The sequence below is a fragment of the Corythoichthys intestinalis genome, chromosome 20, assembly GCF_030265065.1.
Source record: "Corythoichthys intestinalis isolate RoL2023-P3 chromosome 20, ASM3026506v1, whole genome shotgun sequence".
Taxonomy (NCBI): domain Eukaryota; kingdom Metazoa; phylum Chordata; class Actinopteri; order Syngnathiformes; family Syngnathidae; genus Corythoichthys; species Corythoichthys intestinalis.
This window is the reverse complement of record NC_080414.1, coordinates 772,584-787,737: the sequence shown is the minus strand read 5'-3', so window position 1 is coordinate 787,737 and position 15,154 is coordinate 772,584. Positions and strand designations below refer to the sequence as shown.

General features: G+C 42.6%; 1 protein-coding gene across 2 annotated transcripts in view; it reads right to left on the bottom strand.

Moving 5' to 3' along the window:
- The window catches only part of LOC130908576 (sodium channel protein type 4 subunit alpha-like), a 123,882-nt gene that overhangs the window by 26,329 nt on the left and 82,399 nt on the right, over positions 1–15,154 (bottom strand). For both annotated transcript variants that reach the window (XM_057824145.1, XM_057824144.1), the window contains exons 19-22: positions 11,705–11,899; positions 4,596–4,736; positions 2,278–2,667; positions 1,394–1,514 (exon numbers count right to left, since the gene is read on the bottom strand). In XM_057824145.1, the coding sequence (XP_057680128.1) occupies positions 1,394–1,514; positions 2,278–2,667; positions 4,596–4,736; positions 11,705–11,899 (847 nt within the window). The remainder of the gene's footprint in view (positions 1–1,393; positions 1,515–2,277; positions 2,668–4,595; positions 4,737–11,704; positions 11,900–15,154) is intronic.

Sequence of the window (15,154 nt, the reverse complement as noted above, 5' to 3'; positions counted from 1 at the left end):
TTTAATGTCTGCAAAAAGGCACTTGGACACTCCACAGTAGTTATTTTGTGGACTAATTAAAGTTGAATTGTTTGGGAATAACACACAACATCATGTGTGAAGGAAAAATGAAACAGTTCACCAACATCAACTCCTCATCCCCACATGAAGCAGGGTGGAGCGAGCATCATGATTTTGGGCTGTTTTGCTGCCTCGGGGCCTGGACAACTTGCAATCATTAATGGAAGAATGAATTCAAAAGTTTATCAGGATGTTTTGCAGGAAAACCTGAGGCTGTCTGTCAGACAGTTGAAGCTAAAAAGAGGATGGCTGGATGCCGCAACAAGACAATGATCCAAAACAACTTCAGAATGGTTTCAGAAGAACAAAATACACATTCTGGAGTGGCCAAATCAAAGTCCAGACTTGAAACCCATTGAGACGCTGTGGCATGACCTAAAGACAGCAATTCATGCCAACCATCCCAGGAATCTGACTGAACTACAGCAGTTTTATAGAGAAGAATGAGCCAAGATTAGTCCTGATTGATGAGCTAGACCAGGGGTGGGCAATTAATTCCACAAAGGGCCGCAGTGGGTGCGGGTTTTTGTTCATACCCATCATGAGGACAGCCTTTCACCAATCTGGTTTCTTACAAGTGCAATCAGTTGATTGCAGTCAGGTGCTCCTTGTTTCCACCGAAACCTCATTGGTTATACTGTGTGTGCTGAATCAGTTGGAACAAAGACCAGGACCCACTGCGGCCCTTGAGGACCGGTTTGCCCACCCCTGAGCTAGACTCATCTGCAGCTACAGGAACCGTCTGGTTGAAGTTATTGCTGCCACAAAAATATTAAATGTGATGGTTCACTCACTTACTTTTCCCCCTTTTGTCATTGTTTGCATGATATCCACATTAAAATATGAAACCCATAAATGTTTGGGTGGTTTTAGTTAAAGGAGACACTGTTGTTTTCAACTGTGTGTTTTTGACAAGATCAGATCACATATGATGGTGATTTTACTGTATACATAAATGTGAGAAATTGCAAAGGTCCACATACCGCTGTATATTATCATCATCCGTTTACTAGAAAGGGCCATTTCTGTAGAAATGAGTCGGTAACAAACTGAAATCTTGAGTCGTTTCCTATTAATTTGTGGGGATTCCTGGGTCATTTCCTGGTCATTTTGGTTCAATTCCAGGTCACCTCCTATTGATTTGAGGGAATTTCTGTGTCACTTTGTGTGTGTTTTGGGGCAAATCCATGAGAAATAACACTCCAAATGGACATTTTTAAAAAAATGAGTTGTCTATAAAGGGTTAAGTACTTTATTTCCTAATTTTGACCAACATCTGGAAACGACATTTCCCGCTTATTTTCCAAAGACTGCGTGTGCGGGGTGCGCTTACTGTCGGGGAAGCAGTTTTCGGGGTCCGCGGCCTCTTCGGCCATCTCAGAGTACTCGTCTTCCTCGTCGCCGGGCTTCCTCAGGTCCACCGTGCTGCCCTCCGATAGGCTGACGTCGTCCTTCTGCCGAACACACGACCGCGCGATGAGGATGTGATCAATCGTATTGTTGCCGTGCGCGTGAAAGCGGTTTGAAGGACGGAAAGCATTTTTGATGAGCGAATCAAAGCTTTGTTCCTGCGGAAGACACCTGACACCTGCGCGGGGGTCACGGTTCATCTCCGCACCTGCTGTCCGCCTTTCGCGTTAGCTTAGCGTGGGCTACCGCCGGCCTGAATTTGAAGCCACGGTCTGATCGGTCCGGGCTTTCTGACTTCGCGGGAGCCCGACGCCGCACGAGTAGAGCGAGCGAGCAGGTGCGCCGCGTGATTAAAGATGACCCGTCATAATCAACTGAGTCAGCGTGCACGCAGGCACGACACAAATCTGTCGTTTCAAGTTAGACCTAAAGAACCTCCCGCTGTCCACCTTGTGCTGCAAGCGCGCACACACACACACACAAAAAAAAAAAAAAAAAAACTCACACTTTTGCGCCAACATCTATTTTCAAATGTGTACGCTGGGGTTGCCACGACAAAGGATGATCAAATAAATGGGCAACTATTTTGATAGCTGAATCACTTTGAGATATTGAGGACCTCAAATTGGTCCAAATAGTCTTTTTTGATGGCTGAATTTACATTCCAGATAAAAAGTATTGGGGAGAACATTCTGTTTGTCCATGAAAATGGTATATAATAATAGGAATAAAACATTATATTGTCTAATGATTGACGTCGTCGCGGAGGAAAACAGAACAAAAATGAGAAAAGCCGACTCAGGTTACCTGTTGGCGCTCGGCGTCGTCTTCCCGCGAGTCGTCGCTGCGGTCGTCTCGGTCCACCTCATCGTCATCGTCGTCCTCATCCTCCTCCGGGAACTCCACGTCGGACTCGCCGGGCGCGATGGGTACGCTGACGGTCAGGTTGGGGTCGGTCACGTAGCTGTCGTCTTCGGGCGCCGCGTACTTCTCCACGTGGCGGCCCGGCAGGTGGAGCTGGTTGAGGGGCTCGCCCCGGGCCGGCCGCGGACCCGCCTCGGGGGCCGGCGCCGCTCCCGCCACGCCGCCGTTGGCTTCGGCGCGGACGCCGCTCAAACGCTTCAGCTTCAGCATGCTTTGGGCCTCCTTGCGGTTCTGCCGACGCCGCTTCAGGTTCCCGTTGAAGAAATCCAACACCTGGGCGAATTTTAAGTGGCAGCGAATGAATAAACTGAAGGCGATAGTACCTTTTCTCGTAGGCACCGTCTAACTGTTTGCATTATTCTAACACACCTAATATAATCAATCAGGGAATAGTATCGTTCCTCGTATTTACTGATCGGTATTAATCTAACATACCCAATATAAAATAAATAGCACTTATACACAGAATATAGGGCATAGGATATACATGACACCTTCTTATCATGGAAGGCCAACGTGTGCTTTATGCAACTGACTGAGCAAGATTGACGCTGACAAGTCCACGTGTGCACCACCAACTCTCACAATCAGTTCTCCCAGACAGTCCAGAACCAATGGCGGGACGCCCTGTCCCAGCACAAGGAACACCGGAGAACGCCCGATATCCTACTGATAACACGACTGACAAGACTCTAATAGCCCCTTTGATGCGGAGGTGGCAAAATCCACACCCCTCGTTGCCCTGACAACATTAACTCCCGAATCCTCCTCTCCAATCCACGAACAGACAATAATCCTAAACACACCCTTCTTCCCGCCCACTGCCCGCCCTGCGAGAGCCTTCAAAAGACAAATGTTTAACTAAGCATTGCCATTTTTTTCTGGGGAACCTTTTGTTGGACTTGTGATATGGTGACCTTGGATCCTCGCCTGGGTACCTCTGTGCTGTATGATTGCTGTCGACTCAGAATAAATTTCCAACTTGTGTTTCAAACACTTTTTCCAGCTTTCAAAATGGAGTCAGTACAAGGGGTTAAGACTAAGGGGGCGTTTACATGGTGATTCTCCGAGAAGACAAAAAATTTAATGTTTGCATCTATATGGTACAGTCTCCATTCGACCAATGTCGCAATTCCGCATCAAAACGATGTAGTATTCATGCCAGGCTCTGGGGGACAGTGCAGATTTACAAGGCGACAGCGAATGATGCACTTTGACCCCAACAACCTCCTCAGCCCGGAAGACAGCATGCCCACCCACTCAAAGCAGTGGCATTTTTTTTGCTCCAAAAGGCACAAAACTGGAAACGTTCAACATACAAATTAAAACTATTATTAAATCGATAAATTAAAGATGACGTTCCGCCATTTGCCGTTTTTAATGTTTAGTAGCACCGCTGCGAACGGCCAATGTAACGTGTGCAAGTGCTGACGTTATCGGCGCGGGAGCTTTCCATTGATATGGATGCAGAGCAAGCCCCCGCAATCGAATCTTTTCACTTTGGAGGAAAGATTCCAAGGTTTGCGTCTTTGCCTTCCGTCTTCGCCGACACCATATGAAGGCTAGGCCAATCCGCAGCACAGTCATTGTGTCTTGCTGTCGAAGAGTCTCCATGTAAACTGCCCCTAAGGCGAACGCGCGGAGTTTGGCCTTTTGGCCGGGTTGTCGGTGTCTCGCCGACCCGGGTTGTTGGCGCTGCGCCAGCGGTTCGGCTGGCGTGATTCCGGCAGTCTAGCTAAAAATTCATATTCCTTCAAAACCCACCCCAGGAACGTCACCCCTGCCAACATGGCCGCCGAGTGGCCATTTTGGTAGGTGTGAATAAAAAGTTGAGTAGACGTCCAATCCATTTGAAGTGGAAAGGTGGTGGCAAATGATTTGTTCACTGCCAACCCTCCTACTTCAAACAGATTGGACATCTAATGTCACGATGCCAGAATGGCCCTGTTGCAAAATGGCCGACAAGTCACCACGGCCATCCCCACAGGCTCTAGGATCTTTTACCTAAAGTACGTAGCAGCTGATTAAGCTCAATTAACGGCATTGTATCCGATTTTTTTTGTCATACTAATACTACGACTTTATTCTTGTAATATTACGACTTTCTCCTTGTACTAACACTACGACTTGTGATCTCCTGGTCTTTTTTTCTTTCTCGATGAAGCAATGACGTGTTTCTGTCACGTCGCGGCTTCGCCTACCTGGCGGCGGCACCAGGCCAAGCCCCGCCCGATCCTGTGCAGGGCGATGTGCAGGTTGTTCATCTCGCCGTCGTCATCCGGCGCCGAAAGGTTGTCCGAGCTGAAGCTGCTGAGGAGCAGCGCCAGGAACAGGTTCAGCAGCTGGAGACGCACAAAGGTCGCGTGTTAGCCTTCACGGGAACTGACAACGCCGGTCAGATATAAGGAAAAAAAAAAAAAAAGTCAGGTTTGCTCTTTGTATGCAATTGTGATCACACAATGTGCGATTGTTACATAACAATTCTATCCTGAAGCTCCTGCTGGTGTTTGTGTAAGAGGAAACCGGGCCAATGGGTCAATATCCGCGACCCGAGTACGCGCGGATCGACGCCGCCGGTCGCACGTCGGGTTTCGCTGACCTAAAATATCGGCGCGCCGTTGGGTGACTTTTCCTCCTCGTTGCGGGGATGATTTGCAAAGCCAAAGCAAAAATTGGGAAACCCTTTCACGCACAAATGCAAGCATGAAAATTGGTCAGGGGTTAAAAAAGTGAGAAGAGTGGAGAATATATGTTCCAGTACACTGTACAACTAGGGCTGTCCCAAACGACTCATTTTCTCCCGTTTAGTCGACTAATCAAATATATGTTTTTTCTTTACTAATTTAGCAATGACATTTTTGATGATGTTTATTGATTCACAAAAAACATTTTGGAACCCTTAAATTCTTTATTAAATTACAAATAAACACGTAAATAACAACAATAAATCACAAATAAACAATGAGGTCAAATGCCGATTGCATTAACTCATGAAAAACAATGGAATGTAAACAGATCCAGGACACTGACTTCCTCACCTTTCAAACAGGATTCAAAACAATTCTTAAAAAGAATATCTAGCATTAATATTATAGTGTATTACTATATATAATGGTAGTAACCTATTGGCCCGAATATAAGACGGCCTTGATTATAAGACGACCTCCTCTTTTTCAAGACTCAAGTTTGAAAAGAAGACTTTTTGAACATCAAATTAATTTTTATACAGAAAATTACAGTACATCCGAAATAAATGATTATAACAATATATTTGAGAGAAAAAGCATATTATTTGGCCTCATTCAAATCTTAATATCTGATCATTTAAATATGTAAACTAAAGTGCAATCACATTCGTAAATGAATGGCTTCTGGTTTTTGAAATGTACATGAATCAATCTATATTGATAAAACAATAAAATTGCAATGACTGCATTAACCATCAAAGTGAAGTCTAACTAACTGTAGTCTTGAAACAAATCTGAATAAGGAAAAACATTGCAATAAAATAATGCAAACTGGTTCAACTTGAGAGTAGCTGAGATCTGTCATGACAGAACATCGCTTCAATGATATCTGGCGCCATCTAGCGTCGTGAATGTGTATAATGTCTAGACCGCGAATATAGGACGACCCCCTTTTTCAGTCGTATTTCAATGCAAAAAACACCGTCTTATATTCGGGCCAATACGGTATAATAATTATTCATTGGCGATCAGATTTTTCATAAAGGGTGTGATTTTAAAGCTATTTTTAGTGTAGAATCTGAATCCTTAAGTATGTGGAATTAACTCCAGACATCGTTATTTATATGACAAACATGGCGTGCTTTTATTTTGAAATGTTCATCGGAAGTATGTTGGCTAAATCGCTAACCGTAAGCTTTACACTCCGCAAAAAAAGCTCTTTTTGTCATTGCATGTGGTGTCAGTAACCCCCCCCCCCATTTTTTTCATTTGCAAATGCTGTTAACCAGTGATTTTTCATGTTTGAAGTGTCACCTTTTAACCGCAAGTTTGTGTTTTGGAGAAGACTGCCAATGTCTTATAGCAGGCTAAAGTAGGTTGTCTTTTTTCCTCTTTAGCCTCAATGTAGCAATGCTAACGTTTACAGTGTTTAATGTAGATGTGTTTCCTTATTTTGTTATATCTGAACTTTAATTCTACGGCGTGTTGATGACCAACAAACATCTGTGAAAGGAACTGGAGTCTCAATTGCCATCAGCACGCACGCGGGGTGATAAAACGCAGCCGTGAAAATGATCTCATTGCGTATTGTGACAGGCTTAGCAACCTCAATAAAACGTTGTTATTTAGTTAGATGGACTTACGATCTGCCAGCTTGTAATTGTCTCCTGTCGTCTTCCAAAATGACAACTGGGTGACGGCGCTTTAGGTGTTCATTCACGGCCGACGTGCAGCCAAGCTTGGCATTGAAGAGCAGTGTTGTTAATCTTACTTTAAAAAAGTAATTAATTACAGTTACAAATGACTTCTCCCAAAAAGTAATTGCATTCAGTTACCTGAATGTAAGAGTAATTCGTTACTTGGCAAAGTAACTGGTGATAATTTTCCCGTTTAGTTTTTTCCCCCCTCAAAAACAAACAAACAAACAAAAAAAATAGGTCACACGATGTGAACTTTAAAAAGTTTTTGGGACAATTGGCCCTAGCCCATTCTTAAAAAACCCTAATTTACCCTTTACCCTGAATCAACCGTTAAAAGTCGTTAAAGTGGCTCCCATTATTGTATTAGTTCCCTGCTGTCTACTTTTGACATGTGTAAGTTTTAAAACTGTTTCATCATTTAGATTCAAGTCAAGATTTTGCCGATTTAGGAGTATTTTAGATAAAAATTTACTTAGGTTCGCTAGGAAGGTTCTCTACAACAGAGCCTTCCTAAGAAGTCTACTGCTTTAAGATGGCGGCTGTTTACTAACGCATCTAGTTCCTATACTGTACATGTTGCTAACGCCGCCATGTCTGTCATTTCGCATCTAGTTCTATATATGTGTCCTATCTACCATGTCTTCCATATCATGTGGGCGTAGTTTGTAGGCTATCGGCTACAGTCAGGTATTATCAGAGCCACCTAGCATCGCGTTTGCTTGGCGTCAACTTTTTTTCTCCTCCCCACTCCTCATTGTCTCAGTGAGTCCGTCTCCCTTTTCTCGCGTCATTCAACCAATATAGTAACGCATAGTAATGCACGCCTTTCCATCCTCAGTAACGGTAACTGTGTTGCCAAGATGAGAAAAGAAGTTACCTGGATTACTCACTACTGTAAAAAATAACGCCGTTAGTAACGCCGTTAAATTGTAACGCCGTTATTAACAACACTGTTGAAGAGACAGGACACAACAGTGTACCATCCTTTGTTTCGGTGAAATAAGTCAATGTTGTGGCCACTCTGGTGCGCTTTTTTGGACGCTTGCATACCAAGCGTCCGACATTAAAAAAATCTACCGACCCTCACACCCCCTTTTTGACTTCAAAAAGGCGAATTTCGCTGAAAGATTTTCATGCCTGGATATATGATGACCGCCCCCCCCAGTCAAAATGGATTGGCCTCTTCCTCTCACTTTGGGCTGTTCGAACAAATAGCATCATTAGATCTGTTGCTATTTGCCAAGGTGTCTTTTCTTTTTTCGGAGACGCGGCTCATCTGGCTCCACGTGAGGAGCGGAGATTTCTTTTCCGCAGATAACGAGCTCGCCTATCATCTGGCTTTCTAGCTCAGCTTTCCATGAAATTCACCCCATCTACGCTTCTGCCATTGTAGTAGCTGAAAGCGGATGGGTTGCGCAATCAAACAGTGGGAAGACACTTATTCTTCTGCTGTCAGCGCCGGCAACTCTATCTGCTCCCGCGGGGGATGGCCCGGCCTGGCCGGCCAAGCCGACCCGTGAATATGTCCCTCCCTCCCGCGTGCGTGCACAAAAGAGGAGGGGTTTGGAAAAAAATGCGGACGCGTGTGTTCAGCTGCAGGTGAGCAGATGTTTGCTTTGCTCTTTCCGCTTATGACAAACGAGCAGGTGAACGCGTTTCCCTGAGTAAGCGATTCACCTGCCCGCCACCTGCCGGGCGGCGACGCCCGCCCGCCTCTGCTTCTTCCTCAAAAAACAATTACCGCGAACAATCACGCGTTCTTTCTCACTACCCACTAGAAATGTCATTTCTGGAGAAATTGCATGGGGATGCTTTGTGACTCTCCTTCTTATATGTAACAAGGTGGAAAGACAGCAGGGGTATGCTATCTTAGGCACCCCACGATTGGATTCGATTACGATTCAGGGTGCTACGATTCGATTATTGAACGATGATCGCGGTATTGACGATGATCACGGTTATCACGATTATCGATGCATCGTACATAACTACCGTAATTTCCCGAATATAACGCACACTGTTTTTCCCCAAAATCAACTTGTAAAATCATGGTGCGCATTATACATGGGCACAGGGATGGAGAAAGAAAACAGTGCCCTCCATAATTATTGGCACCCCTGGTTAAGATGTGTTTTTTAGCTTCTAATAATTTTTTTTTTTTTTTTTAATTCAAATAATATGGGACCTTAATGGAAAAAAGACCAAAGCACACAGTCCCAGGCTTCAACTGGGAGCAAGTTATACAGCAGCCTTTAAAAGAAAAGTCACATCTGTTTTGTTTTCTCTTGGATTCTGGTAAGTTGGAGAAGTTGTCAAATCATATTATTACCGTAAATATTGTCAGTTTATGGTAATGTTTTGAACTACCAATATGCTATGCTGGTGCTGTGTTTCACCATTCAGTAAAATGACATTTCTGTATCTGTACATGAGTTCTGTTTTCTTGGTTTCATCTATTCATTGGTGCTAAAATTAGGGTGCGCGTTATAAACGGGTACAAAAATTTCCCCTAGATTTTACAAGTAAATTTGGGGTGCGCACAGTTGTGCCTTATATTCTGGAAATTACGGTAATTAATAAAGTAGCCAAACAAATTTATGTCCATTATCTATTTAAAATATCCTAATGATTCAACAGGAACGATGGAAACATGCCCATACAACAAAAAGCTGCCCTTAAACTGCTTTTTTTTTTTTTTTTAACAAGAAAATGCAAAAACATTAACCATTTTAAAAGCAGTACTTACACTATTTCTCAACATGCCTATACAACACAAAGCTGACCGTGAGATACCCTTTTTCACAAGAAGGTGCAAAAACATTCGCTGTTTCAAAGGCTGGACTTATTTCTCTCAACAATACAATAAAATTTACACTTGTTGAATGAATTCCACATTTTCTGGAAACAAACAAAGTGTCTTAAGAAATAAGACTTCTAAGAATAAGAATCTACTTTGTTTTCACAGATTTCTGTACTATTTCGCATCTTTGTAGTGTTACTGCTGTACTTAATCCTGGTTTTAAACGTTCTGCATCTGGAGTAAGTTATGTACAACATCAAACAACGCACAACTTGACATGTTAGCAAAGTCGCTCATTAGCATAGCTAATTAACTAATAACATCTCAAAAGCAACAAAAATTAAGGCTAAACAGTACAAGAGGGTTCCTGTACTCACCTCTGATAGACGGACATGGGAGTTCACAAAACACTACAGACTTTTTCCAATTAACACGACTTGAACCTACTGCTGGACAACGGAAAGACAAGGAGCAATGAACTATCGCTCTTCCCCTCTCGCTTTAAAAAATAAATGTCATAAAGTTATAACACGACTGATAAGACTTCAAGAGCCCCTTTGACACTGAGGTGACAAAATCCACAACCCTCGTTGCCCTGACAACAGTAACTCCTGAATCCTCCTGTCCAATCCACAAACAGACAATAATCCCAAACACACCCTACTTCCTGCCCATGGTCCGCCTCGCGAGAGCCTTCAAAAGACTGAATGTTAAACTAAGCGTTGTCATTTTTCTCGGGAACCTTTTGTTGACTTGTTATATGGTGACCTGGGAACGAGTCTGCCTCCTCGCCTGAGTCTGTTTCACCCTACCGTTTGATCGCTGTTGAGCTGAATAAATTGTCAACATGTGCTTTTTCCAGCTTTCAAAATGGAGTCAGTACAAGGGGTTGAGACTAAAGTGAACGCGCAGAGTTTGGCCTTTTAGCCGGGTTGTCGGATTTTCGCCGGCCCGGGTCGTTGGAGTTGCGCCAGCGCGAGTCTGGCGGTTCAGCTAGCGTGATTCTGGCAATCTGGCTAGAAGGTCAGATTCCTTCAATATGTAAAACAAAGATTGCACTTTTAAAGGACCATTACAAAATATAATTGCAGAATTGCAGTTACATTTAAAAATGAATTAAAATACTTGATCTTCACCCCAAACGGTATAAGAAAAAAAAAGAATGAGGATCTAAGTAAAACAAAAGAAAAATTGGCCAACTTGCATAACAAAAGTTCGCTAGCTTAAATGCTATGAAATGTTTTTTTTTTACTATGCTCTTAACAAATCGTTCAAACACATATTCCCACAAAAAAGTATACCAATAAACTAAATTACAAATGTATAAAAAAACATTAGCTCAAACAATATCTTGCCTTATATTGGTCTTAACAGGGAGCAGCTGAATTCTGCCATGTTAAATGAGTTGTCATATTCACTGTTGCCACTAGAGGGCAGTGTATCCACCCAAATCAATAAAACTAAATGCAAACACGTACAAAACCATTACTGTAATTAAAACAAATACTCCAAGCAGCAAAATTTGATTCGAAGCTTTTATCTAATCGAATTACTCAAGTTCATCGATTAAACGTTCCAGCACTAATGAGTACCCTATAAATGGTTAAACTCATTTACTGCTTTATCTTACTGTGTTCTTACAAAAGTAAGAGAAAGAAGAAAAATAATTGGGGGGGGGGGGTAAAATCCCATTTGTAGTGAATAAATGAGAGATTTTCTTTCTTCTCTCCTCAGGCTAGCGGCGCCGACGGGTCCCGTCCCGGGGGGTTTGGACCGGCTGACGTCGTGATGGGGAGGAACACCAAAAACAGATCAGCTCTCCGCTCGTTTATCACTCGCACCTGCGTGTGTGACGGAGACTACCCGAGGTGAACTTTATTGCGTTTGCGCAGACATGAAAAAATAGCTTTCATCATCCAAAGTCGCAGCCAGATCAGAACGCCTCGTATTTTGTCTTTCATGTCGGCGCGTAATTGTCGCTAAAATGGGGCGTAAACAACTCTGTTATCCACTAGAAAACAAAGTCGATAGTTTTGGAGGATTTTACGTCCTTGTTAACTTAATGGTTTACATTTTTGTTTTTTTTTCTCAACGGACACACACTGAAAAGAGAAAGGACTGACCACCAGGTTGCCGATAACCATAACCAGCATGAAGACCAGGATGCAGAGCGGCTGGCCGGCCACCTCCATGCAGTCCCACATGGTCTCGATCCACTCGCCGCACAGCACGCGGAAGACGATGAGAAAGGAGTGGAAAAAGTCCTTCATGTGCCAACGTGGGAGCGAGCAGTCCTTGGAGATTTTGCACACGCAGTCCTGCGGAAAGCAAATAATTCTCCCTTTACTCAGTCTCATTATAATTTTTCAAATACTATGTACAAATACAATAAAGGAATATTAGGGATGCATCCGATACGAGAAAACGGAGGCCCAAAAGGAAAAACTCTTTTGATGCATCTAGAAGCACACAAATATTCTTCCAATTACCGTAATTTTCGGACTATAAACCGCTACTTTTTTCCCTCATTTTGAATCCTGCGGCTTCTAGTCCAGTGCAACGTATTTGTTGATTTACAGTGGAGCAGATAAGTATTTAGTCAACCACTAACTGTGCAAGTTCTCCCACTTGAAAATATTAGAGAGGCCTGTAATTGTCAACATGGGTAAACCTCAACCATGAGAGACAGAATGTGGAAAAACAGAAAATCACATTGTTTGATTTTTAAAGAATTTATTTGCAAATCATGGTGGAAAATAAGTATTTGGTCAATACCAAAAGTTCATCTCAATACTTTGTTATGTGCCCTTTTTTGGCAATAACGTAGGCCAAACGTTTTCTGTAACTCTTCACAAGCTTTTCACACACTGTTGCTGGTATTTTGGCCCATTCCTCCATGTAGATCTCCTCTAGAGAAGTGATGTTTTGGGGCTGTTGTTAGGCAACACGGACTTTCAACTCCCTCCACAGATTTTCTATCGGGTTGAGATCTGGAGACCGGCTAGGCCACTCCAGGACCTTGAAATGCTTCTTACGAAGCCACTCCTTTGTTGCCCTGGCTGTGTGTTTGGGATCATTGTCATACTGAAAGACCCAGCCACGTCTCTTCTTCAATGCTCTTGCTGATGGAAGGAGATTTTCACTCAAAATCTCTCGATACATGGCCCCATTCATTCTTTCCTTTACACAGATCAGTCGTCCTGGTCCCTTTGCAGAAAAACAGCCCCAAAGCAGGATGTTTCCACTCCCATGCTTCACAGTGGGTATGGTGCAATTCCGTATTCTTTTTCCTCCAAACACGAGAACCTGTGTTTCTACCAAAAAGTTCTATTTTGGTTTCATCTGACCATAACACATTCTCCCAGTCCTCTTCTGGATCATCCAAATGCTCTCTAGCGAACCGCAGAAGGGCCTGGACGTGTACTTTATTCAGCAGCGGGACACGTCTGGCAGTGCAGGATTTGAGTCCCTGGCGGCGCATTGTGTTACCGATAGTAGCCTTTGTTACTGTGGTCCCAGCTCTCTGTAGGTCATTCACTAGGTCCCCCCGTGTGGTTCTGGGATTTTTGCTCACCGTTCTTGTTATCATTTTGATGCCATGGGGTGAGGCGGCAGTTGAAAGTCTGTGTTGCCCAACGACAGCCCAAAAACATCACTGCTCTAGAGGAGATCTGCATGGAGGAATGGGCCAAAATACCAGCAACAATGTGTGAAAAGCTTGTGAAGAGTTACAGAAAAGGTTTGGCCTCTGTTATTGCCAACAAGGGGTACATAACAAAGTATTGAAATGAACTTTTGGTACTGACCAAATACTTATTTTCCACCATGATGTGCAAATAAATTCTTTAAAAATCAAACAATGCAATTTTCAGGTTTTTTTCCTACATTCTGTCTCATGGTTGAGGTTTACCCATGTTGACAATCACAGGCCTCTAATATTTTCAAGCGGGAGAACTTGCACAATTAGTGGTTGACTAAATACTTATTTGCTCCACTGTATTTGGGTTGATCGGTAACATTTTATTTGACAGCGGCGTCATTAGACTGTCTTAAGACAGTCATAATTAACCCATGACACTATCATGGCCATTACTGAATGCTTAAGACAGGTGTCATCTGGGAAACTGTGTCACTACATTTATGTCCAGCTCGGATCATTTATATACATTCAAAAGTGAGATAATTTTCCGGATAACACGAAATGACATGTTATAAGCATTCATTAATGCTCATAACAGTGTCATGTCATAATTAAGATTGGCGCCATGAGACTGTCATTAGACAATGTCAAATAAAGTGTTACCAAATACTTTAACTAGCAATTAATGAAACAACTGGAAGAGTAACTGAAGAAATAATTAGCACAGAACATGAATTTTGATTGTTGTTTACATCTGTAGCGCTGCAATGCATGCTAGGAGGCATGTTGGACAACAATAGTGTTGACAGCAAGTGGAAGCAGAGGTTGACTGTCTCCCCCAAGGGAGCAGTGATGGCCAAATGAAGCTTCTTGAAGCAATGAAGTTTTCCAGCCAATTGGTTCAAAGCTTCACGGTGGTTCATTTGGTCTAATGACAGTCATATGAAGCTGCTGTCACATCAAGTGTTACCGGTTAATATCTTTTGGTGTAAATATCCCATAATACAGTGAGGACAAATGCGGATTATAGTCCGTTGCAGTTTATCTATGAACAAAAGCAGTTTTCGTGTCAGATTTGATGGGTGGCGGCTTATAGTCAGGTGCGCCTTATCGTCCGAAAATTACGGTATTTTTAAAATGTATTTTTTTTTTCTTTTAAATATGAAGTCCTACTGCTTTGAATAACAATTTGATACTGACATTTCAGCAATAAACAAAGCAAAATTCAATACAAAACATGTTTGAAATGCTAGTAATCAGTTCTAGGTTTGCAGTTGCCTCCTTGACTTGATTTTCAGTATTTGTATGATATTTTGTCGCGCCTTCCTGTGTGTTTTCCGACGACAATTGAAGGGATCGTTTTGGAACTCTTTTTTTCACTCTTTAAACTGGAAAGTCAACCGTTTTAGCTGCTCAAACGAGGCAAGAAGAAAGAAGATCTAAAGGTGGGAAATGAATTCTTCCACTGTAAAGAGCTCATTAGCGGCGCTAAGGAGCTATTGGCTTGTGTCGATGCAGCTTTTCATGTAGGTGTTGGGCCGCAACTAATGATTACCTTTATCATCGATTCATCGGATGATTAATGGAACGATTCATTGGATAAATGTACATTTTTTCCAATGACCTTCACAATTTAAATTGAGGTTGTTTTAGGCATGCTGAAAGTAACAATGAAGACAAAATGGGTGACTATTTCCTTCAAAACAATAATATTACAGCTCCCTGACTTAACTGTACTTGTGTACTGTTTTAAGTACATAAAACTTGTTAGTTTTTAATCACGGTTCCGTAGACAAATCAGACAAAAGTCCTGTTCATTCAAATAGAAGTGCTGTTGACATTTTTTTTCTCGCAGCGCTGATATAAAATTAAACCAAATCGAATAAGGAGGAATTTTGCTGACTTCATTGCTGCAATTCCAATTTGGGAGTCT